We start from the raw sequence: 27,381 nt of genomic DNA, 5'->3' as shown, positions 1-27,381 counted from the left end.
GATGCCGATGCCTATGTAGTTACATTGTATATGCTGTGTTGCCCTATTATGTATTTTCTTTTCTTCCCTTTTCTTCCCATGTACTTAATGATCTGTTGAGCTGCTCGCAGAAAAATACTTTTCACTGTATCTCGGTACACTTGATAATAAACAAATCCAATCCAATCGATTAACCCCTGCCTCTCCAAATGCAGATTAATTCTGTTCCTCAGAATTGCCTCCAATAGTTTCCCCGCCACTTTTTAAAAAATGTTTCCAATAAAGGGGCAATTTAGCGTGGCCAATCCACCTACTCTACACATCTTCGGGTTGTGGGGGTAAGACGCACACAGACACAAGGAGAATTTGCAAACGCCACACGGACAGCGACCCGGGGCCGGGATCGAACCCCGTCTTTGGCGCAGTGAGGCAGCAGTGCTAACCACTGCACCACTGTGCTGCCCCATCACTGAGGCTAACTGCCTGGCCTCAAGTTTACGGCTTTATCCCTTCCCCCCTCTCATGTTCTGTAGACTGGCCGAAGTGAATGGTAAAGCAGTGGATGTAGTGTACATGGATTTTAGTAAGGCATTTGATAAAGTTCCCCATGGTAGGCTTATGCAGAAAGTAAGGAGGCATGGGATAGTGGGAAATTTGGCCAGTTGGATAACGAACTGGCTAACCGATAGAAGTCAGAGAGTGGTGGTGGATGGCAAATATTCAGCCTGGATCCCAGTTACCAGTGGCGTACCGCAGGGATCAGTTCTGGGTCCTCTGCTGTTTGTGATTTTCATTAATGACTTGGATGAGGGAGTTGGAGGGTGGGTCAGTAAATTTGCAGACGATACGAAGATTGGTGGAGTTGTGGATAGTAAGGAGGGCTGTTGTCGGCTGCAAAGAGACATAGATAGGATGCAGAGCTGGGCTGAGCAGTGGCAGATGGAGTTTAACCCTGAAAAGTGTGAGGTTGTCCATTTTGGAAGGACAAATATGAATGCGGAATACAGGGTTAACGGTAGAGTTCTTGGCAATGTGGAGGAGCAGCGAGATCTTGGGGTCTATGTTCATACATCTTTGAAAGTTGCCACTCAAGTGGATAGAGCTGTGAAGAAGGCCTATGGTGTGCTCGCGTTCATTAACAGAGGGATTGAATTTAAGAGCCGTGAGGTGATGATGCAGCTGTACAAAACTTTGGTAAGGCCACATTTGGAGTACTGTGTACAGTTCTGGTCGCCTCATTTTAGGAAGGATGTGGAAGCTTTGGAAAAGGTGCAAAGAAGATTTACCAGGATGTTGCCTGGAATGGAGAGTAGGTCTTACGAGGAAAGGTTGAGGGTGCTAGGCCTTTTCTCATTAGAACGGAGAAGGATGAGGGGCGACTTGATAGAGGTTTATAAGATGATCAGGGGAATAGATAGAGTAGACAGTCAGAGACTTTTTCCCCGGGTGGAACAAACCATTACAAGGGGACATAAATTTAAGGTGAAAGGTGGAAGATATAGGAGGGATATCAGAGGTAGGTTCTTTACCCAGAGAGTAGTGGGGGCATGGAATGCACTGCCTGTGGAAGTAGTTGAGTCGGAAACATTAGGGACCTTCAAGCAGCTATTGGATAGGTGCATGGTTTACGGTTAAATGATATAGTGTAGATTTATTTGTTCTCAAGGGCAGCACGGTAGCATTGTGGATAGCACAGTTGCTTCGCAGCTCCGGGGTCCCGGGTTCGGTTCCGGCTTGGGTCGCTGGCTGTGCGGAGTCTGCGCGTCCTCCCCGTGTCTGCATGGGTTTCCTCCGGGTGCTCCGGTTTCCTCCCACAGTCCGGGGATGTGCGGGTTGGGTGAATTGGCCAATGATAAATTGCCCTTAGTGTCCAAATTGCCCTTGGTGTTGGGTGGGGGTGTTGGGTTTGGGTGGGGTGCTCTTTCCGGGGGCCGGTGCGGGCTCGGGGGGCCGGGTGGCCTCCTTCTGCGCTGTGGATTCAATGATAATCTATGATTAATCTAGGACAAAGGTTCGGCACAACATCGTGGGCCGAAGGGCCTGTTCTGTGCTGTATTTTCTGTGTTCTGTGTTCTGTGAATGATGAACTACAGGACATCTAGTTTAAATAATTTATTATGAAACAACTGCGTGATAAAGATAACTGGGATAAATAAAATAATAAACTACTAACACTAAATAATATTGTAAAGCTACTGCAAAATATGTCTATCCTCCATCACAGCCTACTCCCAACTCCCAGCCACAGAATCACGTGGTGGGTTTACACTGCTACCTAGTGGTCGGAGGTTGTGTGGAACATTATGTACAGAACTGCTTTATGCTTATCATCACACTCCCTTCTTGAATAAAGGTACCATATTGGCTATCCTCCAGTCCTGCAGCACCTCTCCTGTGGCCAGAGGGGAATTGAAAATTATTGCCAGCACCCCTGCTATTTCCTCCCTTGTCTCACTCAGCAGCCTGGGATACAAATATTATGCGCTATGCAAATGTGAATATTATTCTATTGAAGTATGTAAGATAAAGGAACCAAACAATTAAATATAACTAGCTGATTCACATTGAAATAGATTTAATTGGCTAGAAAATCAATAGCTTGGACCATGGTTGGTTTGAAACCCCCACCACCACCACCACCTGCTTTTGGTGTGTGTTAGAAGGATTTGCAGGTTAATATTCAACCTGTTTGATCGTGTTATAAACATTCCATCAGTTCCTGGGTGCCGTCCGCAGGCAGGAACGCTTCACATTGTGCCACAACACCAGCTCCTTCGATGGCCTGTGCACACCAGTAAATAAACTAATTGGCCCTTTGACATTCCCCGCATAAGCAGCCAGGGTGAGCAATGACCGTGTCGCTGAGAACCCAAGAGATTTTAACTTTAACTTTTTTCCACATGCATACCCAGGCACCCTCCTGAATCCCTGGCAGAAGTGAAAATCCCCTCGTCGCCACACTCCGGCGCCTGTTCGGATACAAAAAGGAGAATTCAGTATGTCCAATTCACCTAACAAGCACGGGACTTGTGGGAGGAAACCGGAGCCCCTGGAGGAAACCCACTGATGCACGATCAATGACCACTAAAGTGAGGTTGTAGTCCAACTGAAGGCTTTAATAAGCTAGATGTTTCTCCCAGCAGCTCAGGTACAGAATGAAGGCTGCTGGGGCGGCATGGGCTCTTATACCCCACCTAGCAGGGCGGAGCTACCATACATCCTAACCAATAGAAAGCATAGTTCCCACCAATGGTGCTTCAGCCTATCAGGTACCGTAATACCTATAATATCACACCCACGCAGACACGGGGATAACGTGCAGACTCCGCACAGACAGTGGCCCAAGCCGGGAATCGAACCGGGGTCCCTGGCGCTACCGTGCCGCCCAAAGAAGGAGATGTGTTACTTGCCACAGAACATCCAGCATGCACATCTGACCTGCCTTCTCAATCACAGTGTTTATTGGACTGGTTCAGTCTAGGTTTCTGGTCAATTATGAACTTTGGGATGGCATGTGACATTGTATCATGTATAAAGCTGACATGCAAATTCAACTCATTGCTGTTAAATGAACCTGTTTGAAAAGATAGAGGAAAGAAACCAACATCTTTCGACAGTGGAAGGAAACCGGAGCACCCGGAGGAAACCCACGCAGACACGGGGAGAAAGTGCAAACTCCACACAGACAGTGAGCCAAGGCCGGAATTGAACCCGGGACCCTGGTGCTGGGAGGCAGCCGTGTTAACCACTGTGCCACCCTGCCGCCCCACCTTCCAGGCACATTGCTTATGATGGGAGATTCAGTGATAAAAATTCTACCGAATGTCAAGGGACGATTGGGAAATTATCACTTCTTGGAAATGGTCATTGTATGGCACTTGTGTGGCATGAATGTTATTTACCTGATATTGTCCAGATCTTCTTGCTGCACACAGAAAATGACTGCATTAGTATCTGAGGAGTTACGAATGGAACTGAACCCCCATTAGATGACATCCCTACTTCCCAACTGAGGGAGGGTCATTGATGAAGCAGCAGAAGACGGTCATTGCCTACGTACACGGCCATGACAGGTGTCCAAATGCTTAGCCGAGAAGGTAGGTTTTACAGAATGGTCCTAGAGGAAGAGAGAGCGGGATTTGGAGAGGTTTTGTGAGGGGTTCCAGCGTTTACGGCCAAAATTGCTCAAAATGAAACTGCCAATTAATGAGCTCTTACTGTCCCAGAAGTAAAACATTAAGACCAGGGGCCAGTGGGTTTGAAGGCAGGGTTTTTTTTTTTTGGGGGGGGGGGGGGGGGAATGGGGTTAAAAATCCCTGGGTAACCTGCCCACCCTCAAACTGTCCTCAGTTGTACAGGGAGAGGCCGAGGGGGCAGCATGCCCACAATCACCCCAACTGAGGTCCTTCATGGATTAAACACCAGCAATTCCTAGAAACAAGCTGGGCAGAGGTAACTTCCAAGTCTGTGCATCAAATTAACCCCGGCAATGAATCGGAGTGGTTTTTGGTAACTTGCATGTGGAACCATTGGTGCGATCCTTTCACATTCTGTCATTTCTAAGGTTTAGGGCCACAATGGAGAAATTATCTCTCTGAATAGAGCAGTTGTTACACAAAATGGAAGCAGGCCATTAACTGCCTGAGACTGTGACGGTGGCAAAGCCACTGTCACTAATCTCCACTGTGGAAAGACTAATATTTTCTCAACCAGTTTTGTCAACAGGGCTTTTGAATTATTCTAAACTGAGGAACATTTGTTTCCTATCCTTTTGTCTAGCTTGACAACCAGGAGCTTCACCCATGGTAATGACCTCAAACAGATTTTGTGATCGTTGGAAGGGTTTGTTTTCAGACTTTCTCATTGCTGTTTTAACCACCAGATATTTTAATGTACAGAGGCTTGACTGATTGTCCTGGCTAATTGCAAACAAAGTAAGTTCCATCATGTCATCTGAAAGTACTAAATCAGGAAACAAATTAAATAGTTGAAATAGCCAGGGGTATAGTTGAATGTCGGCCGTGCCTTCGTTGACAGCACTCCGGCCTCTGAATCACATGGTTCTGGGTTCAAGGTCTCAGTCTAGGGCTTCAGCACAATAATCCAGGCTGACATTCCAGTGTAATACTGAGGGAGACCTAGAATGTTGGCGGTGACATCTTTGGGATGCCCAACTGCCTGTGTTAATAATAATATTCTTTATTATTGTCACAAGTAGGCTTACATTAACACTGCAATGACGTTACTGTGAAAAGCCCCTAGTCGCCACATTCCCCTGCCTGTTCGGGTATACTGAGGGAGAATTCAGAATGTCCCAATTCGCCTAACAAGCACGTCTTTCGGGAATTGTGTGAGGAAACTGGAGCACCTGGAGGAAACCCACGCAGACACGGGGAGAACGTGCACAGACAGTGTCCCAAGCCAGAATCGAACCTGGGACCCTGGAGCTGTGAAGCAACCGTGCTAACCATTGTGCTACCTTTGGATGGATGTGTAAGATCCCACGTCACTATTTCAATGAGGCCGGTGTCCTGGTCAATATATATCCCTCAATCAACATCACTGAAACAGTTTATCTGCTCATTATCGCATTGCTGTTTGAGGGAATTTACTGTGTGCAAATTGGTTGTTGTGTTTCCTCCATGACAACAGGGATTACACTTCAAAAAGTACTTAATCGGCTGTAAAAGCTCTTTGAGATGCCTGGCGGTCATGAAGAACATGAAACGTAAGTCTCTCTTAAACATTGTCCTCTGATATTGTGTCACACTTTCCTGCTCCTGGCTGGCACTCCAGGTTTGCTACCTTGCTTGACGTAGATCCCCCAGAGCCGAGTTGTGGCCCCAGAATCTCTCCCTTGTCTCCCTGCTAGCCCACGTACTACCATTTGTCACATTTCCACAGTTGCTGCAGGGTGAATTCTTCAAGCCATTGTGGAATGAGTGGATCTGTTTCCATCGATACGCCCAAACAAAATTCCCAACAATTCTTTCTCAGTAGTGTACAATAATTAGAATCTTTTCTCGTGCTTTTTAAAATGTCCTCTTGCGCAAAGCTGCTATTTATCAGGAGTTAGTCAACAACCTGATCTGTGGAAATAACCTTTTGTTCTGGATAAATATAGTACACCAACTATATTTTTAAAAATGAAGTGAGCAGGTGATGCAATCGCGTTTCCATACATGAGCATGGAAGGCCAGAACTTGAAGAAATAAAATAAAGCTTTGGTGCTCAGACAATATCACTTTATTTCTCTGTTAAAATCCTCCATGATTTTGAACTTCTCCATTAAATCTACCCCTGATCTTTTGGTCTCTAAAGAGAGTAATCCCAGATTCCCCAGTCTGCCCACATGAACTGAAGTTCTTCGATCCCAGAACCATTTCAGCAAATATTCTCTGCACGCTCGCCAACATCTTAGCATTGTCGTTAATAAGGGAAATGAACCGTCGACAATCTGCCACCCCCTTCCACCACCCCACCCCTCTGCAAACCCCTCACCAACCACCCCACCGCCAGACACCCCCAATTAACAAAGACCATTTTGGATAATGAAGTTAGACAATGCACAGATTTTAAGGGAGAAATTCTCTAAAACTGTCCTTAAAAATTCATAAAATCTCAATGGAGCCGAATAATTTCCACTTAAGAACATCTACGCACCTGTCTATACATGAAACTCAATGCAAAATGTGAAGTTACAACATCTTAGTCATGCAATTTAAAACATTGAGTAAAAGGCTGAGTTAATGCTTAGAGCCACCTTCAGGTGGCACCAGCAGTCTGCACTGGAGTTTGTCCTCTGTATGTAATGATCAGAAAGCTTTGCACTTACCTCTTCACACGACACCTCAGAACACTGCACACGGTTCCCTAAGATATGTATTAAAGAGGTGAAAACCGCTTCGCTCAAAGTGTCTTCTTCTGGGGCCAAGAGATCCAGCACTCTCTTGAAGACCTCTTGTTCGGAGATAAAGAGAGATCCATTTCCCTGCGAAGCTGCCTGCTTTAGGACAGCTAAAGCCACAGGGAGCAGTAGAGACAGACTCAGCATAGTTCAGCAAACAATTAAAAAGGAAAGGATCTCTCCCGTCTGCCCACCCAACAGCTTATTCAGTGAGATCTTGAGTGCCTCAATGGGAAGAGATGTAAATGACCGCGGGTTAAAGTTGTCGGGCTTTATAACTAACTTTGTGACAAATGTCCCCCCCCCCCCCCCCCCACTCCATTCTGTCTCTTGATTGGCCAGGGAAAGATTCATGATGTCAGCCATTACTCTAAAAGGAAACTCCCAGGTTTGGAAATCTCACTTTCGCGAGAGACCCAACTTTTGGGCTATCAAAGAAAACACTTTCACCTGAGCATATACATTTTATTTCCATGAATAAGTATTTCTGGAAGTAACAAATTAAAAAATATATGAGCACAATCCAAGTCTATTTTCTGCACCTCCTGGCCGCTTCTCTTTAATAAGTTATTGGAGGTAAACATAATGTCACTCTGACTTCAGGGATGTTAAAATCAATACTTCACCCTGTCACTACAAAACAACATTCCACTCCCGACTTTACCGCATTCAATTTCCTTTCACACTTGGTTTCGTTGCTGCATTTTGTAACTTAACCTTTCTAACCAAATTGTTTTACTTGTTTTCCCCGCCTCACTTATTAGGTTTCCTTCGAATCATATACCGTCAGCTTACTGTGCGCTTTGTGTACCTGGTGTCTTTATAAAATAAAAGTTTCTTTTTAACATAAAAAAATCACAAAATGCTGGAAATGCAGATGACGTCTACCGACCTCCAAAAGTGTAAAAGGTGGCTTAGCATTGACAATCTTTATTGGTATCTTGCCTTCTAATACGTTTCTACAGTTACGGTCAAATCCCATCTTTAAAAGAAAATTAAACATTCTTTTTACCTTTTTGCATCCAGATTTGACCCTTCCTTATCTGATGGTATTCGTCTGGAGCTTAATTTAGGCCCATTTTTGGGCCTAAAACTCTTCAGGGTGCATCCGGAATTAAACTGCAGGGTTACGACCTAAATCTTTCATTGGCAGATCCCAAGAGGTAGGTCTATGGTCTCCGGGACACCAGTTTGGCTAGCTGCCATGCTGGGCGGAGTCCAGTAGTAGAAGGATCTGGTACACACAGGCTTAATGTGGGTCTGAATAATAATAATTTTTATTACTGTCACAAGTAGGCTTACATTAACACTGCAGTGAAGTTACTGTGAAAAAACCCTCGTCGCCACATTCCGGCACCTGTTCGGGTCCACTGAGGGAGAAATCAGAAAGTCCAAATTACCGAACAGCACGTCTTTCGGGACTTGTGGGAGGAAACTGGAGCACCCGGAGGAAACCCACGCAGACACGGGGAGAACGTGCAGACTCCATACAGACAGTGACCCAAGCCGGGAATCGAACTTGGGACACTGGCGCTGTGAAGCAACAGTGCTAACCACTGTGCTACCGCGAACTAGAAGTCCACACACAATGTAGCTCCCAATAAATGCTGAGAATAATTAAAATATCCTAGTCAAGCTGGGATTCTAGTATCAATATCAGCTAGTGCTCAGAGTGATAACCCCACTGCTGGTACGTCTTCAGCACAGAGCCATGGGATCACTTACGCCAAAATGAGAGGGTGGACTTGTCATTGGATTCACACCCTTTAAATCTATGCCCTTGTTCATTTACAAGCGGGACCAGTTTCTCCCCATCTATTCTGTCCAGCCCCCTCATGATAGTAAACAGCTCGATCAAATCTCACAGTGCTGCAACAAGACAAATAACCCAGAGCCAGGGTCAATCTACATATGGACAGAGATTTGGAGGACCTAGAATGGAGTCAGCACCTTACTATCTCCTCTGCTATATTTGTACATATTTCTTCATTTTTAATAAAGACATGCGATTATAATACTCGATCACAAAGCCTATTTTATGATGCAGGATTACTTGAGAGGGAAATGGAAAACAGGAATGAACATGGGTCGGTGGCAATCTAGATCTTAAGATATAGGAGCAGAAGTAGGCCACTCGGCCCATCGAGTCTGCTCCAACGTTCAATGAGATCATGGCTGATCTGATAAAATCCTCAACTCCACTTTCCCACCTTATCCCCATAACCTTTGATTCCCTTACTGATTAAAACTCTGTCTCTCTCAGCCTTGAACATACTTAACGACCCGGCCTCTACAGCTCTCTGCGGTAAAGAATTCCACAGATTCACTCCCCTCTAAGAGAAGAAATTCCTCCTCATCTCTGTCTGAAATGGGCGACCCCTTACTCTGAGATTCTGCCCTCTGGTCCTAGACTCTCCCACAAGAGGAAACATCCTCTCAGCATCGACCATGTCAAACCCCCTGAGAATCCGATATGCCTCAATAAGGTCACCTCTCATTCTTCTAAACTCCAATGAGTACAGACCCAACCTACTCAACCTCTCCTCATAAGAAAATCCCTCCACACCCGGGATCAACCGAGTGAACCTTCTCTGGACTGCCTCCAATGCCGGTATATCTTTCCTTGGATAAGGCGAGCAAAACTGTTCACAGTGTCCCAGGTGTTGTCTAACTAGTGCCTTGTACAGATTTAGCAGCACTTCCCTATATTTTGCAGTTTGGGGAAAAAAAAAACAGTCTCTGTCTCCATATTAAAGTGCGTTGGGAAGCTTCCAGAAGTTCCTTTACGATCACCTGTTGGGCCACATAAAGAACCAAAATAAAACAACGTGCAAACCCGGCACAAACTCACCTCAGCAATTGTGTTTGTCCAGCGGCGATCGTGAGCTGGTGTTCGTTCAAAGGCGTGAAAGAAACTGAATGGAGTTGGGATGTCTTCCACAATACTGGGGGGGGGGGGGGGCAGACATTTGCGCACCTGAAATATTGGCACAGCGAGGTCCAATTTCTCTCTCATTAACTTGCTCGCTGGTCCCACAGGTCATAGTTGCTTTTCATTGCCTAACTCAACAGACCAATCTCCGAGAGCCAGAACATACAACACTTTGGGACATCGTAACATCTTCTCCATCGAAACACATAGAGGTGAATTCTCCACAGCTGGTAGCGGGTTTCCTGATCCGATGGAGAATTGAGCGTCATCCTAGAAATGCCAGTGTCGATCCCGTTCCAATGCCCTGGGACCCCACCGATGGTGGCAGCAAGTTACACACCCCATGTCGGCGGGAAGATGTAATTGTCTCGTTTGCACCCATTTGCATCCGATTAACAGATTGGAAGCCCAAATCTCCATTCCCATGATGCTCTGGACCTCTCAGCTGGGATTCACATGGGCGTGAATTGGTGCAGGTATTTTCAAGTGTGGACCCCACAGTGGGTAACAGTGCGTAATGCAGTGTGTGGTGTGATGCCTCCAAAGTCTATCGCTAGGCCCCCCTTCCTCCCGCCACAACATAAATTCTGTTCCCCCCCCCTCCACTTAGAAGTAGGGGTATTCTCCCACCCCACCACCACAGGAATAACGGGTCATCCCCCCCCCCCCCCCCCTACAGCACACATGCATGATGTAGACCCATCCTACTAACTTCCAGTCACAGATCCCCATCACAGATCCCAACAGAAATCCCCCCATCAGACTCCCCACCCTGCCGTCAGACCCTGATGATTGACAGCCCCTCACCCCATCAAAAGCAGCCAAGTGCTTTCTGCTGTGAAAAAGAGGAAGTCAGAGCACTTAGCTGCTTTCGATGTAAGTGACCCTTCAACCTACTGCTTGGACTGCTCTTCAACTATTAGGCGGGGGTCTCTGATGGGGGGTGCTGGGCATGGGTGGGGGCGGGGGGAGGTTGGGTCACCTTCATGCATGCGTGCTGTGAGGTGGTGGCCTGTTATTCCCATGGTAACGGGTGGAGAGGATGCCCTTTGTCAGCAGAGGGGGGGGGGCAGGATTTGCATTGAGTGGGGGGGGGGGAGAGGGAAGGCGGCCTCCTGCCAGACCTCAATAGTGGGCTGCCCGCTCAAAATGGCGGCCCGATGCCAGGATTCCGACAAAATCCCACAAGCAGTGTACCTGAACAGGCGCCGGAATGTGGCGACTAGGGGCTTTTCACAGTAACTTCTTTGCAGTGTTAATGTAAGTTCACTTGTGACAATAAAGATTATTATCATTATTAGCTCTCTCCATGCATAAATTTGCATGTAAAAGGGGAGAAAATCGCTCCTGGGCTTCGCTCCTAGCTCGAGTGGAAACCAGGGGCGAAATTCTCCTACCCGCCCCGCCACATTTCTGCCCCGACCGGCCAGCGGGAGTCTCCGTAACACCGGCCAGTCAATGGGGTTTCCCATTGTGGGGCAGCCCCACGCCGTCGGGAAACCCCCCCGGCGCCGGCAAAACGGAGACTCCCGCCGGCCGGTCGGGGCAGAAATGTGGCGGGGCGGGTAGGAGAATTTCGCCCCTGGTTTCCACTCGAGCTAGGAGCGAAGCCCAGGAGCGATTTTCTCCCCTTTTACATGCAAATTTATGCATGGAGAGAGCTAATAATGATAATAATCTTTATTGTCACAAGTGAACTTACATTAACACTGCAAAGAAGTTACTGTGAAAAGCCCCTAGTCGCCACATTCCGGCGCCTGTTCTCCGGCGGAGAATGACGCCCCACGAGTGATTTTACTCCAACAGAAGCCCTTAGTCTCCAGAATGGAGAATCCAGCCCATAATATCTACACAAATGCACAAATATATCTGGCGAACGCTAGTTAGTTGTTCCCTCCCTAGCCCATTGGCCAACTTTAGCATTCATGGGACAGGTTAGTTCAGTACAGAACAGGCATCAGGACTGGGTGTGTCTGATCTTGTGAAGCTGAGAGAGGCAATATGCTGCAATATGTTGATGTTCCTCCTAACTGCCTCAAGAAAATATATGTCACTCAGGATCAGTGAATTATCTGCAGTGTTGAGGGATGGTTGATTTCATCCTCCTGGCTAATAAAGAACAAGGAACAAAGAACAAAGAAAAGTACAGCAGAGGAACAGGTCCTTCGGCCCTCCAAGCCTGTGCTGACCATGCTGCCCGTCTAAATTAAAATCTTCTGCACTTCCTGGGTCCGTATCCCTCTATTCCCATCCCATTCATGTATTTGTCAAGATGCCCCTTAAACGTCACTATCGCCCCTGCTTCTACCACCTCCTCCGGCAGCGAGTTCCAGGCACCCACTACTCTTTGTGTAAAAATAACCTGCCTCGTACATCTACTCTAAACCTTGCCCCTCGCAACTTAAACCTATGCCCCCTAGTAATTGACCCCTCTACCCTGGGAAAAAGCCTCTGACTATCCACTCTGTCTATGCCCCTCATAATTTTGTAGACCTCTATCAGGTCGCCCCTTAATCTCCGTCGTTCCAGTGAGAACAAGTTTATTCAACCTCTCCTCATAGCTAATGCCCTCCATACCAGGCAACATCCTGGTAAATCTCTTCTGCACCCTCTCTAAAGCCTCCACGGCCAGAATTGAACACTATACCACGGGCGGGATTCTCCCAACAGGAGTCTAAGTGCCGAGGCCGGAGTAAAAACCGGAGTGTTTTACTCCGGCGTCGGCACCCATTCCCAGACCCCTATTCTGGGACCTCCGTGGGGCTGGCAGGGGCGTGGCGCATTTTGCAGGGGCGGGGCCTCGGCACGGCATCGGAGACCCCTCCAAGTGTGGCCTAACTAAAGTTCTATACAGCTGTAACAGTGGTTTACCACATTCACCCCCTATTAAAAATGTGTCCGGCGGGGGTGGTGGAGAGCTATATACATGTTATAACCTGCCTGCTTACCATTGGCTGGGGACTAATGACAATCCCACAATCCTGTGGGAGTATGAGCTTCCCCAATGAGGGGGGGCGGAGAAATCATTAGCAGACTCCCTGCAGAAATAAAGCTGGCCAGTTTGGAACCAGCAGGAAGGAGTAAGCAGCAAGCGAGGTTGCTGCTGTTGTGTATATATATGTTATTGTAAATAAATGTTATTTCCTTGTATCCTTGAAACTCGTGCTGGATTCTTCGTGGCCCTCACAAAACTGGCGACGAGGGTTAAAGTGAATAGCTGTCTACACTGCTGAAGCCATCTCCCTGGATTTTTGTTGGATACAGGTTGGAAGTTGTTTTCTATTACACCATGCCTCTGTACGGATGTTTGGATGTTTTTGATGCTGCGCTGGAAAGCTGGAACCAGTCTGCACAACGGATGCGTTACTATTTCCGGGCAAACAATATCACCGAAAACGAGCGGCAGGTGGTCATATTGCTCACCGCCTGCGGCCCGCGTATGTTTGGGGTGATTAGGAGCCTTACCCAGCTGCGCCGGACACCAAAACGTTTGATGAACTTGTGAATATAGTGGGGCAACATTTTAACCCAACCCCGTCCACGATAGTCCAACGTTACCGGTTTAATACCGCTGAGAGGACCCCAGGAGAATCCCTTGCCGACTTTCTATCCAGGCTGCGCAGGATTGCGGAGTACTGTGACTATGGTGAGACCTTGTCAGAAATGTTACGCGACCGTTTGGTTTGCGGTATTAACAATGCGGCCACCCAGAGAAAGTTGTTAGCTCAGCCATCATTGACTTTTCAACAGGCCATTTAAATAGTATTGTCCCGAGAGAGCGCAGAATGAGGAGTGCAGGAGCTACAGGGAATGGAGGTGCATGCCTTGGGGCGCAACCCCTTCCGTCTGAAAACGTCCTCCCGCACTCCTGCGGTACCTTGGGTGAGACGACGTCCGGATCGATGCCAGTGGCCGTCGGACATTCCTCCCCGAAGGGAGCCTTCTCCAGAACCAATGAATGAGGAGCCATGTCCGTGTCAGACTTGTAGGCGTCGACCCCGTCGCGGACGCCGGTCTTGGGGGCGCCAGTGGCGCCGTCGTTCCGAACGAAACTGGGACCAGCCCAGGGGTCGTACCTTCCATGTGGATGAACCTGCGGCGACTACTCCTGAGGACGTGGAGACGGAGGACGACTGCCTGTAGCTGCATTGTGTGGCAGCTCCCCATGTGGCCCCCATTAAGGTGACAGTACGGGTCAATGGTCACCCGCATGAGATGGAGTTGGCAACTGGCGCAGCGGTCTCCGTGATCGCCCAGAGGACATTCGACCGCATCAAGCAGGGTATACAGACCCTTACATTAACCGACACACAGGCCAGGTTGGCCACCTACATGAGGGGACCATTGGACATCGCAGGAACTACGATGACCCCTGTTGTTTATGGATGCCAGGAGGGGCGTTTCCCACTTATCGTGGTGCGCGGCCATGGGCCCGACCTGTTGGGTCGGGACTGGTTGCGCCATTTGCACTTGCAGTGGCAGCACATCCTCCAAACAGTTTCTGGAGGGTTGACTGAGGTGCTAGGACGATACCCAGATGTATTCCAGCCCGGTTTGGGGAAAATAAAAGTGGCCATAGCCCGTATCCAAGTCGAACCAGGAGCCACGGCGCGCTATTTCTGGGTGCGCCCGGTGCCTTATGCCTTGCTCGAGAAGGTAGAAGGGGAGCTCACTCGTTTGGAAACTTTGGGTATTATCAGGCCCGTCCGTTTCGCTGACTGGGCAGCACCAATTGTACCTGTAATGAAGCCAGATGCCACAGTTCGCTTGTGCGGCGACTATAAACCTACAGTGAATACGGCTTCCCGACTCGACTGATATCCAATGCCTCGCATTGAGGATCTCTACGCAAAGCTTGCAGGTGAACTCTCGTTCACAAAATTAGATATGAGTCACGCCTACCTACAGTTGGAGCAGGAACCTGCCTCCCAACCACATGTAACGATTAATACACACCGGGGCCTGTATGAATATACACGGTTGCCCTTTGGAGTATCCTCTGCCTGTGCTATTTTTCAACGCGTTATGGAGGGCATTTTGAGAGGTTTACCGCATGTCGCTGTCTACTTAGATGACGTTTTGATCACAGGGATGTCGGAGCAGGAACATTTGGAAAATCTGGAGGCTGTCCTTAGACGCTTTTCGGAGGCTGGAGTCCGTTTACGTCGCACAAAGTGCGTCTTTCAGGCGAAGGAAGTAGTCTACCTGGGTTATCGGGTGGACCACGAAGGTTTGCACCCCGTCGCAGAGAAGGCGCGTGCAATTCAACAGGCCCCTGCCCCGACTGACACTTTGCATTTTCGTTCTTTTCTCGGCCTCGTAAACTATTACGGGAAGTTCCTCCCCAATCTGGCATCTACGCTGGCCCCTTTGCACCTTCTGCTAAAGAAAAATCACACCTGGGTTTGGGGTCAGCCGCAAGAAACCGCTTTCCGGCGGGTAAAACAACAATTGTCGTCGTCTGTGTTACTAACCCACTATGATCCTGGAAAGCCTTTGCTCGTCACATGTGATGCATCCCCGTATGGTATTGGGGCCGTGCTGTCCCACAAGATGGAGAACGGGGCCGAGCGGCCGATAGCTTTCGCCTCCCGCACATTGACTGCAGCGGAAAAAAAGTACGCGCAGATCGAGAAGGAGGGCCTGGCAGTGGTCTTTGCGGTGAAACGTTTCCACCAGTACGTGTATGGCCGACACTTCACTATCGTGACTGATCATAAGCCTCTGCTGGGACTTTTCAGAGAGGATAAGCCAATACCGCCCATTGCTTCCGCACGGATCCAGCGCTGGGCTTTGTTGCTCGCTGCATACGAGTATTCTCTGGAGCACAAACCAGGAACGCAGATAGCGAATGCCGACGCACTGAGCCGATTGCCTTTATCGACCGGCCCCATGTCGACCCCCACGACCGGTGAGGTGGTTGCAACCCTAAATTTTATGGACACCTTGCCTGTCACGGCATCACAGATCCGTGAGTGGACCCAGACGGAGCCAGTCCTGTCAAAGGTTCGGCACATAGTCCTGTATGGTGGGCAGCATAGACAGCTCCCAGGCGAGTTGCGGGCATTTTCCTCCAAGCTGTCAGAATTCAGCGTGGAAGACGGCATCCTCTTGTGGGGGACACGTTTGATTGTCCCGGAAAAAGGACAGGAGCTGATACTAAGAGACTTGCACAATGGGCATCCAGGTGTGACCAAAATGAAAATGTTGGCCCGGAGTTATGTTTGGTGGCCAGGCCTCGACGCCGACATTGAGAAGGTGGCCCAAAACTGCTCCATTTGTCAGGAGCATCAGAAGCTTCCGCCGGCCGTGCCCCTACATCACTGGGAATGGCCAGGGCGGCCTTGGGCACGCTTGCATGTGGATTTCGCCGGCCCTTTTCAAGGATCCATGTTCCTTTTATTAATCAACGCCCAGTCTAAATGGTTAGAGGTGCATAAGATGCAGGGGACAACGTCCTGCGCAACAATTGAAAAGATGCGTTTGTCTTTTAGTACACATGGCCTCCCCGAGGAGCTGGTCATGGATAACGGCACTCCATTCACCAGTGAGGAGTTTGCGAGGTTCATGAAGATGAACGGCATACGCCATATCAGCACTGCCCCTTACCACCCGGCTTCAAATGGGTTGGCGGAGCGCGCAGTGCAGACATTCAAACGAGGCCTAAAGAAGTAGTCTTCCGGGTCAATGGACACGAGACTGGCTCGCTTTTTATTTTCGTATAGGACCATCCCCCATGCGGTGACTGGGGTAGCTCCCGCAGAACTCCTAATGGGCCGGAGACTTCGCACCCGCCTTAATATTGTTTTCCCGGACATTGGCACAAATGTACGCCGCACACAAGAACGGCAGGGACAGGGTTTTTCTCGGCATCGGCCGATTCGGCAGTTTGCGCCCAGAGACCCAGTGTTCATTTGCAATTTTGTTGGTGGTGCCCAGTAGGTCCCTGGCGTAATCTTTCGCCAAACGGGCCCTATATCTTACCAGGTGCAAGCCCAGGGTCATCTCCAGTGCAAACATGTAGACCACGTTCGGTCCAGAAGACTATCCCTTCCAAAGATTCCCCGCCCCCGGAGCTCATTTCTACAGCCGCAGAGACCAGAGACAATGGGAAGTAGTCCTCACAATCTTCCTCTGGTGCCTCACTCGAAGCCTGCGCAGGTCGTTACAGAACCGCGCGGAGATAGAGACACCGAGATGACAGAGACAGCAGGCTCTGACTCCGAGATGGAGACACAGGACGCATCAGAGGGGGAATCCCCGGGCCCATGGGCCGTGGATGTACAACCGTTACGCCATTCATCACGGAAGCGCCGGTCTCCGTCTCGTTACATGCCGCCCGATCCAGCGCCTCGTGCAAATGGTGTCCCGCCTGCGGCAAAACGAGTCCGACGCCCTCCTTCGCCAGGGTCTTCGGTGGATTCCTTGGACTTTGGGGGGGGAGGGATGTTATAACCTGCCTGCTTACCATTGGCTGGAGACTAATGACAATCCCACAATCCTGTGGGAGTATGAGCTTTCCCAATGAGGGGGGGCGGAGAAATCATTAGCAGACTCCCTGTATAAATAAAGCTGGCCAGTTTGGAACCAGCAGGAAGGAGTGTGCAGCAAGCGAGGTTGCTGCTGTTGTGTATATATATGTTATTGTAAATAACTGTTATTTCTTTGTATCCTTGAAACTCGTGCTGGATTCTTCGTGGCCCTCACAAAAATACAGTAGTGAATTTATGTACAGTGTTAAAAATAAGTCCGGCGGGGGTGGTGGAGAGCTATATACAGTAGTGAATTTATGTACAGTGTTTTATTAGGAGAGAAAAAAAAATTCTTTTGAAAGTCCGGTGTCAGTTAGAGATTCAACCGGTCTGGTGCCTTGACCTTCCGCTGGGAGCGACGTAACGGTGGCGGCGATGTCGATGCTGGCGATGTCGGAGCTGGCCTTACGTCGGGTGACCCCGGGAGCGTGCCAAAATCCTCTTCATCCTCTTGCGTGGGCAGGGGACGGAGCAATGGCCCTGGTGGGGTTAATGTCGGGAGCGCCGGGGTAGGTGAGGGTTGCGCCGGGCCGAGGAAGTGTATATCAGTGGAACCTGCTGGTGCCAGGTCCCTGAGGGAGACAGTATCTTGGTGGCCGTCGGGGTATGCCACATAGGCATACTGGGGGTTGGCATGGAGCAAGTGCACCCTATCCACCAACGGGTCCGCCTTGTGGAGTCGGACGTGCCTATGGAGCAGGACAGGTCCTGGAACTGCGAGCCATGTCGGGAGTGACACCCCGGAAGTGGACTTCCTGGGGAAGGCAAAAAGACGTTCATGGGGTGTGTTATTCGTAGCGGTGCACAGTAGTGACCGGATGGAGTGCAGTGCATCAGGGAGGACCTCCTGCATCAACGAGAGGCTGGGAGGTTCCTGGACCGTAGGGCCAGTTGGACGGCCCTCCAAACCGTCCCGTTCTCCCTCTCCCTGCCCGTTTCCCCAGGGGTTATAGCTGGTCGTCCTGGTGGAGGCGATACCCCTGCTGAGCAGGAACTGACGCAGCTCATCACTCATGAATAAGGATCCCCTGTCACTGTGGATGTAGGCGGGGAAGCCGAACAGAGCGAAGATTGTGTTGAGGGCCTTGATGACGGTGGTGTGGCGCACAAAGACTCCGTGAGACAAACAGAGTGAAGTCGATGAGGCTTTATTAAGCGTGTCTGTTCCCCAGCAGCCCGATAGTAAACTGGCATGCGGGGGAAGGCACCGGCTTCTTATACTTCGCCTTCAGGGCGGAGTATGAGGTCAACGGCCAACCAGGACCCGGGATCTGTCAGCCAATGACATTAGGGCTTCCAGTCCCACATGACCCCCAATACATACTACCACATTCACCCCTTGTCAAAAATGAACCCAGCGGGGTGATGCTTCGTATGGTGGTAAGGGTTTACAGTACTGGTCCTGGGAGGAGAGAACAGTTACATGGTAGGACCGTATTGGACAGTATCGTCCTGTTACAACTATTTACAGAGGATATATGAAAACAAAATGTTCATTGGACAGTCCATCTTTGTTTTACATCGACGCCACGAGTCGGTCGGGCGGTCTGGTCGTCCGTGTCGATCGCCTCGGCCCCGGCGGTGGTGGTGGTGCTTGTACCAGCGTTGTCGCCTCCGGGAACCGCACGGTTTTAGCTGTCGGTGCAAAGGGGAGGGGGGCTGATCCTCCTGGGAAGGGGGCGGTCGCGGGGTGCGGCGGTGGCAGGAAGGGGGGCGGTTGGGTTGATGGTGCCGGGGGGGTGTGCGTGGTGCCGGCGGGCGCCAGATCCCGCAGGGAGACCGTGTCCTGTCGGCCGTCGGGGTACTCCACGTAGGCGTACTGGGGGTTTGCGTGGAGGAGGTGAACCCTTTCGACCAACGGGTCCGCCTTATGTGCCCGCACGTGCTTTCGGAGCAGGATGGGTCCTGGGGCCGCCAGCCAGGTCGGCAGCGACGTTCCAGAGGAGGACCTCCTAGGGAAGACAAGGAGACGCTCGTGAGGCGTTTGATTAGTGCTCGTACATAATAACGACCGGATGGAATGGAGAGCGTCCGGGAGGACCTCCTGCCACCGTGAAACTGGGAGATCCCTGGACCGTAGAGCCAGTAGGACGGCCTTCCAGACCGTGCCGTTCTCCCTTTCTACTTGCCCGTTCCCCCGGGGGTTGTAGCTGGTCGTCCTGCTTGAAGCTATACCCTTGCTGAGCAGGAACTGGCGCAGCTCGTCACTCATGAAAGAGGACCCCCTGTCGCTGTGGACGTATGCGGGGTAACCGAACAGTGTGAATATGCTGTTCAGGGCTTTAATGACTGTGGCCGCGGTCATGTCGGAGCAGGGAATGGCAAAAGGGAAGCGGGAGTATTCGTCCACTACATTAAGGAAATACGCGTTGCGGTCGGTGGAGGGGAGGGGCCCTTTGAAATCGAGACTGAGGCGTTCAAAGGGACGGGAAGCCTTAATCAGGTGCGCTCCATCTGGCCTGAAAAAATGCGGTTTGCATTCTGCGCAGATGTGGCAGTCTCTTGTGACTGTACGGACCTCCTCTAAGGAGTAGGGGAGATTGCGGGACTTGATGAAGTGGTAAAACCGAGTGACCCCCGGGTGGCAGAGGTCCTCGTGGAGGGCATGGAGGCGGTCAATTTGTGCGTTGGCACATGTCCCGCGGGATAGGGCATCAGACGGCTCGTTCAGCTTTCCGGGCCGGTACAAGATCTCATAGTTGAAGGTGGAGAGTTCGATCCTCCACCGCAAGATCTTGTCGTTCTTGATCTTGCCCCGCTGTGCATTATCGAACATGAAGGCAACCGACCGTTGGTCAGTGAGGAGAGTGAATCTCCTGCCGGCCAGGTAATGCCTCCAATGTCGCACAGCCTCCACTATGGCTTGGGCTTCCTTTTCCACTGAGGAGTGGCGGATTTCTGAGGCGTGGAGGGTTCGGGAGAAAAAGGCCACGGGTCTGCCCGCTTGGTTAAGGGTAGCCGCGAGAGCTACGTCAGAGGCGTCGCTCTCGACCTGGAAGGGGAGGGACTCGTCGATGGCGCGCATCGTGGCCTTTGCGATGTCCGCTTTGATGCGGCTGAAAGCCTGGCAAGCCTCTGTCGACAGCGGAAAAGCCGTGGTCTGTATTAGGGGGCGGGCCTTGTCTGCGTACTGGGGGACCCACTGGGCGTAGTATGAAAAGAACCCCAGGCAGCGTTTCAGGGCTTTTGGGCAGTGCGGGAGGGGAAATTCCATGAGTGCGCGCATACGTTCGGGGTCGGGGCCTATTATCCCATTGCGCACTATGTAGCCCAGAATGGCTAGCCGGTCGGTGCTAAAAACGCACTTGTCCTCATTGTACGTGAGGTTCAAGGCTTTGGCAGTCTGGAGGAATTTTTGGAGGTTGGCGTCGTGGTCCTGCTGATCGTGGCCGCAGATGGTTACATTGTCGAGGTACGGGAACGTGGCCCGTAACCCATGTTGATCAACCATTCGGTCCATTTCCCGTTGGAAGACCGAGACGCCGTTTGTGACGCCAAAAGGGACCCTTAGGAAGTGGTATAATCGCCCGTCTGCCTCGAAGGCTGTGTACTTGCGGTCACTTGGGCGGATGGGGAGCTGATGGTAGGCGGACTTGAGGTCCACGGTGGAGAAGACTTTATACTGGGCAATCCGATTGACCATGTCGGATATGCGGGGGAGAGGGTACGCGTCTAGTTGTGTGTACCTGTTGATGGTCTGGCTATAGTCAATGACCATCCTTTGTTTCTCCCCTGTCTTCACTACTACCACCTGCGCTCTCCAGGGACTATTGCTGGCCTGGATTATGCCCTCCTTTAGTAGCCGCTGGACTTCGGAGCGAATGAAGGTCCGGTCCTGGGCGCTGTACCGTCTGCTCCTAGTGGCGACGGGTTTGCAATCCGGGGTGAGGTTCGCAAACAAGGACGGGGGTTGCACCTTGAGGGTGGCGAGGCCGCAGATAGTGAGTGGGGGTATGGGGCCGCCGAATTTAAACGTAAGGCTCTGTAGGTTACATTGAAAATCTAAGCCCAGCAAGGTGGGGGCACAGAGTTGGGGAAGGACGTTAAGTTTGTAGTTTTTGAATTCCCTCCCCTGTACCGTTAGGGTAACTATGCAGAATCCCTGGATCTGTACGGAGTGGGATCCTGCGGCTAGGCAAATCTTTTGTGCGCTGGGGTAGGTAGTTAAGGAACAGCGTCTTACCGTGTCGGGATGTATAAAACTTTCCGTGCTCCCGGAGTCGACTAGGCATGGCGTCTCGTGGCCGTTAATTAGGACCGTTGTCGTCGTCGTCTGGAGAGTCCGGGGCCGAGCCTGATCGAGCGTAACCGAAGCGAGCCGTGGTTGTAGTAGTGGGGTGGGGTCCGTTGTTGCCGTCCAAGAGGACGTCGGGGATGGATAAAATGGCCGCCCCCATACCTCGCCCGTAGATGAGGGGTCACAAGATGGCGTCGGGGGTGGACAAAATGGCCGCCCCCATGCGTCGTACAGGTCGGGGGCGGTCCAAGATGGCGGGGCCCCTCCTCCCCTCGTGGTGGTCGGGACCCAAAATGGCGGCGTCTGCGGGTCGCACATTGAGTGCTGGGGGGTCTGGGGGGCGCTAGGACCGCGCGGAGTTCTCGGGCCGCGGGCGCTAGGACCGCGCGGAGTTCCTTTGGTGCGAGCTCCAGGGCCGCGGGCGCTAGGACCGCGCGGAGCTCCCTCGCTGGGGACCGGCAGGTCAGTGCAAGCGCTGGGACAGTGAGGAGGTCCCTTGCCGGGGACGGAGGTCGGGGTCCAGGTGAGTTGTATTGCCGGCGGGTCAGGCGTGGGGCGCGGGACGGGGGTGAGGGACCAGGTCGGCGGCGTTGGCGGGTCAGGCGTGGGGCGCGGGACGGGGACGGGGGCGAGGGCCCAGGTCGGCGGCTCCGGCGGGTCAGGCGTGGGGCGCGGGACGGGGGCGAGGGCCCAGGTCGGCGGCTCCGGCGGGTCAGGCGTGGGGCGCGGGACGGGGGCGAGGGCCCAGGTCGGCGGCTCCGGCGGGTCAGGCGTGGGGCGCGGGACGGGGGCGAGGGCCCAGGTCGGCGGCTCCGGCGGGTCAGGCGTGGGGCGCGGGACGGGGGCGAGGGCCCAGGTCGGCGGCTCCGGCGGGTCAGGCGTGGGGCGCGGGACGGGGGCGAGGGCCCAGGTCGGCGGGTCAGTCGTGGGGCCGCGAGCGCTGGGACCGTGCGGAGCTCCCTCGCCGGGGACAGCGGTGGTCGGGGTCAAGGTAGGTGGCGCCGGCGGGTCAGGCGTGGGGCGCGGGACGGGGGTGAGGGTGGCGTTCGGGATACGGAAAACCCCCTCCTCTCCGTGGAGAGTGTTGGCTGGCACCCAAATCGGGAGCGCCGGCGGCGGGTCATACATGGACTGCGGGGAGGGGGGTTGGGGAGCGTAGGCGGCGTGCAGGGCTCCCAGTTCTCCCGGGGCCGCGGTGGTCGGGACCCAAAATGGCGGCGCCTGGGGGTCGCACATGGCGTGCTGGGGGGGTTGGGAGGCATAGACTGCCTGTAGGGCTCCCTGTTCTCCCGGGACGGCGGCGACCACGCGGGACCGGCACACCACCGCATAGTGGCCCTTTTTCCCGCAGCTTTTGCAGATGGCTGCGCGGGCCGGACAGCGTTGTCGGGGGTGCTTCGCCTGGCCGCAGAAATAACAGCGGGCGCCCCCGGTGCGACTCGGCGTTTGGACTGCGCAAGCCTGTGGGGTGTCCGGGGGGGGGTAGGGGGTTTGCCGCGGCGGGTACGTACGGGGCCCAATGGCCTGCCGCGCGGTCGGGGCCGTAGGCGCGGGTATTACGCGCGGCTACGTCCAGCGAGGCTGCCAGGGCCCGTGCCTCTGAGAGTCCTAGTGACTCTTTTTCTAGAAGTCTTTGGCGGATTTGGGAGGATTGTATACCTGCAACAAAAGCATCACGCATTAACATGTCCGTGTGTTCGTTTGCGTTCACAGACGGGCAGCTGCAGGCTCGTCCCAAAATCAGCAGCGCGGCGTAGAACTCGTCCATCGATTCTCCGGGAGCTTGCCGTCTCGTCGCGAGCTGGTAGCGAGCGTAGATTTGGTTAACTGGGCGAACGTAGAGACTTCTCAGTGCTGCGAACGCCGTCTGGAAATCGCGGGTGTCTTCAATGAGGGTGAAAATCTCCGTGCTCACCCTCGAGTGCAGGACCTGCAGTTTTTGTTCATCTGAGACTCGGCCTGTGGTCGATGTGATGTAGGCCTCAAAGCAAGTCTGCCAGTGTTTGAAGGCTGCTGCCGCGTTAACTGCGTGGGGGCTGATCCTCAGGCATTCTGGAATGATCCTGAGCTCCATAGTCTTTTTTAGGCACGCTTAATAAATTGTGGCGCACAAAGACTCCGTGAGACAAACAGAGTGAAGTCGATGAGGCTTTATTAAGCGTGTCTGTTCCCCAGCAGCCCGATAGTAAACTGGCATGCGGGGGAAGGCACCGGCTTCTTATACTTCGCCTTCAGGGCGGAGTATGAGGTCAACGGCCAACCAGGACCCGGGATCTGTCAGCCAATGACATTAGGGCTTCCAGTCCCACATGACCCCCAATACATACTACCACAGGTGGCAGACGTCATATCGGGGCATGGGATGGCGAAGGGGAATCTGGAGTACTCATCGACCGCACTGAAAATGTACGTGTTTCGAACGGTGGAGGGGAGGGGCCCTTTGAAATCCACTCTGAGGCGTTCAAAGGGGCACTCCGCACAGACCTGGCAGTCCCTGGTGACTGTCCATACTTCCTCGACGGAGTAGGGCAGATTGCGAGCCTTGACAAGATGGTACAACCGTGTGACCCCCGGGTGACAAAGACTGTCATGCAGGGCCCGGAGTCGGTCAACTTGTGCGCTGGCACATGTACCTCGGGAGAGGGCGTCTGGGGGCTCGTTGAGTTTGCCAGGGCGATACTTAATCTCATAGTTGTAGGTGGAGAGCTTGATTCTCCACCGCAAGATTTTATCATTTTTGATCTTGCCCCACCGCGTGTTGTTGAACATGAAGGCAACCGACCGTTGGTCAGTGAGGAGAGTGAATCTCCTGCCGGCCAGGTAATGCCTCCAATGCCGCACAGCTTCAACGATAGCCTGGGCCTCCTTTTCGACGGACGAGTGCCGAATTTCTGAGGCATGAAGGGTGAGGGAAAAGAATGCCACGGGTCTGCCTGCCTGGTTGAGGGTGATGGCAAGTGCGACGTCTGATGCATCGCTTTCTACTTGGAAGGGCAGTGTCTCGTCTACTGCGTGCATCCCGGCCTTGGCTATATCAGCTCTGATACGGGCGAAGGCCTGTTGTGCTACGGTCGTAAGGGGAAAGTGGGTGGACTGAATGAGTGGACGGGCCCTGTCCGCGTAGTTTGGGACCCACTGGCCGTAGTAGGAGAAGAACCCCAGGCTGCGTTTGAGGGCCTTGGGGCAGTGGGGGAGGGGAAGCTCCATGAGAGGGCGCATGCGGTCGGGATCGGGCCCTAGAACTCCGTTCTGGACCACATAGCAGAGGATGGCTAGGCGGGTTGTGCTGAACACGCACTTCTCCTTGTTGTAGGTGAGGTTGAGGAGAGTGGCGGTGCGGAGAAATTTAGCAAGGTTGGCCGCGTGGTCCTGCTGATCATGGCCGCATATGGTGACGTTGTCTAGGTACGGAAAGGTGGCCCGCAAACCGTACTGGTCGACCATTCGGTCCATCTCCCTTTGGAAGACCGAGACCCCGTTAGTGACGCCGAAGGGAACCCTGAGGAAGTGATAGAGACGCCTCGAAAGCAGTGTATGGACGGTCCGATTTACGAATGGGGAGCTGGTGGTAGGTGGATTTTAGGTCTTTCGTTGAAAAGACCCGGTACTGCGCAACCTGATTGACCATATCAGGTATGCGTGGGAGGGGGTACGCGTCGAGCTGCGTGTACCGATTGATGGTCTGGCTGTAGTCCACGACCATTCTGTGCTTCTCCCCAGTTTTAACGACTACCACTTGAGCTCTCCAGGGGCTGTTGCTGGCCTCGATGGTGCCCTCCCGAAGCAACCGCTGGACCTCGGACCTGATGAAGGTCTTGTCCTGGGTGCTGTACCGTCTGCTCCTGGTGGCGACGGGTTTGCAATCCGAAGTTAGATTGGCAAAGAGGGAGAGTGGGTCGACCTTTAGGGTCGCGAGGCCGCACACAGTGAGGGGTGGTAGGGGCCCGCTGAATTTGAGGGTGAGGCTCTGGAGATTGCACTGGAAGTCCAGGCCTAGTAGTAGTGCAGCGCAGAGATTAGAAAGAACGTAGAGGCGGAAGCCGCTGAATTCTATGCCCTGGAGAGTGAGAGCGACTATGCAGAACCCCCGGATCAGGACCGAGTGGGACCCGGAGGCCAGGGAGATTCTTTGATTGGCGGGGTGGACCGCGAGAGAGCAGCGCCTTACTGTATCCGGGTGGATGAAGCTTTTGGTGCTCCCGGAGTCCAGCAGGCAAGAGGTCACGTGGCCGTTGATTTTCACCGTAGTCGAGGCGGTGGCCAGGTTGTGTGGACGAGACTGGTGGAGAGTCATTGAGGCGAGCTGCGGTTGGTCGTCGCTGGCGTCCGAAGATGGAGAGTGTGGGGGGCCCAGGTCGTGGAAGAAGAACATAAGAACATAAGAACTAGGAGCAGGAGTAGGCCATCTGGCCCCTCGAGCCTGCTCCACCATTCAATGAGATCATGGCTGATCTTTTGTGGACTCAGCTCCACTCTCCGGCCCGAACACCATAACCCTTAATCCCTTTATTATTCAAAAAACTATCTATCTTTATCTTAAAAACATTTACCGAAGGAGCCGCTACTGCTTCACTGGGCAAGGAATTCCATAGATTCACAACCCTTTGGGTGAAGAAGTTCCTCCTAAACTCAGTCCTAAATCTACTTCCCCTTATTTTGAGGCTATGCCCCCTAGTTCTGCTTTCACCCGCCAGTGGAAACAACCTGCCCGCATCTATCCTATCTATTCCCTTCATAATTTTATATGTTTCTATAAGATCCCCTCTCATCCTTCTAAATTCCAACGAGTACAGTCCCAGTCTACTCAACCTCTCCTCGTAATCCAACCCCTTCAGCTCTGGGATTAACTTAGTGAATGTCCTCTGCACACCCTCCAGTGCCAGTACGTCCTTTCTCAAGTAAGGAGACCAAAACTGAACACAATACTCCAGGTGTGGCCTCACTAACACCTTATACAATTGCAGCATAACCTCCCTAGTCTTAAACTCCATCCCTCTAGCAATGAAGGACAAAATTCCATTTGCCTTCTTAATCACCTGTTGCACCTGTAAACCAACTTATTGCGACTCATGCACTAGCACACCCAGGTCTCTCTGCACAGCAGCATGTTTTAATATTTTATCATTTAAATAATAATCCCTTTTGCTGTTATTCCTACCAAAATGGATAACCTCACATTTGTCAACATTGTATTCCATCTGCCAGACCCTAGCCCATTCACTTAGCCTATCCAAATCCCTCTGAAGACTTCCAGTATCCTCTGCACTTTTTGCTTTACCACTTATCTTAGTGTCGTCTGCAAACTTGGACACATTGCCCTTGGTCCCCAACTCCAAATCATCTATGTAAATTGTGAACAGTTGTGGGCCCAACACTGATCCCTGAGGGACACCACTAGCGACTGATTGCCAACCAGAGAAACACCCATTAATCCCCACTCTTTGCTTTCTATTAATTAACCAATCCTCAATCCATGCTACTACTTTCCCCTTAATGCCATGCACCTTTATCTTATGCAGCAACCTTTTGTGTGGCACCTTGTCAAAGGCTTTCTGGAAATCCAGATATACCACATCCATTGGCTCCCCGTTATCTACCGCTCTGTTACTGTCCTCGAAAAATTAGTTAGGCACGACCTGCCCTTTATGAACCCATGCTGCATCTGCCCAATGGGACAATTTCCATCCAGATGCCTCGCTAGTTCTTCCTTGATGATACATTCCAGCATCTTCCCGACTACCAAAGTTAAGCTCACTGGCCTATAATTACCCGCTTTCTGCCTACCTCCTTTTTT

At 52.0% G+C, this 27,381-nt stretch overlaps 2 protein-coding genes across 3 annotated transcripts in view; one reads left to right on the top strand and one right to left on the bottom strand.

Moving 5' to 3' along the window:
* slc39a4 (solute carrier family 39 member 4) overlaps positions 1–7,987 on the bottom strand; it is a 61,251-nt gene extending 53,264 nt beyond the window's left edge. The window contains exon 1 of one of the 2 annotated variants that reach the window (XM_072507978.1): positions 7,899–7,987. Coding sequence is in view for 1 of the 2 variants with exons in the window: in XM_072507977.1 (XP_072364078.1) it covers positions 6,815–7,033 (219 nt within the window). In the remaining variant the exon portion in view is untranslated. Of the gene's footprint in view, positions 1–6,814; positions 7,159–7,898 lie in introns of those variants that run through there. The other variant, XM_072507977.1, reaches the window with a different exon arrangement.
* LOC140424694 (cation channel sperm-associated auxiliary subunit TMEM249-like) overlaps positions 5,526–27,381 on the top strand; it is a 110,571-nt gene continuing 88,715 nt past the window's right edge. The window contains exon 1 of the mRNA XM_072507981.1: positions 5,526–5,707. Within this exon, the coding sequence (XP_072364082.1) occupies positions 5,692–5,707 (16 nt within the window). The 5' untranslated portion in view covers positions 5,526–5,691. The remainder of the gene's footprint in view (positions 5,708–27,381) is intronic.

This window comes from Scyliorhinus torazame, chromosome 6 (genome assembly GCF_047496885.1).
Source record: "Scyliorhinus torazame isolate Kashiwa2021f chromosome 6, sScyTor2.1, whole genome shotgun sequence".
In the NCBI taxonomy this organism is placed as follows: Eukaryota; Metazoa; Chordata; class Chondrichthyes; order Carcharhiniformes; family Scyliorhinidae; genus Scyliorhinus; species Scyliorhinus torazame.
This window is presented reverse-complemented; position numbering and strand designations above follow the sequence as displayed.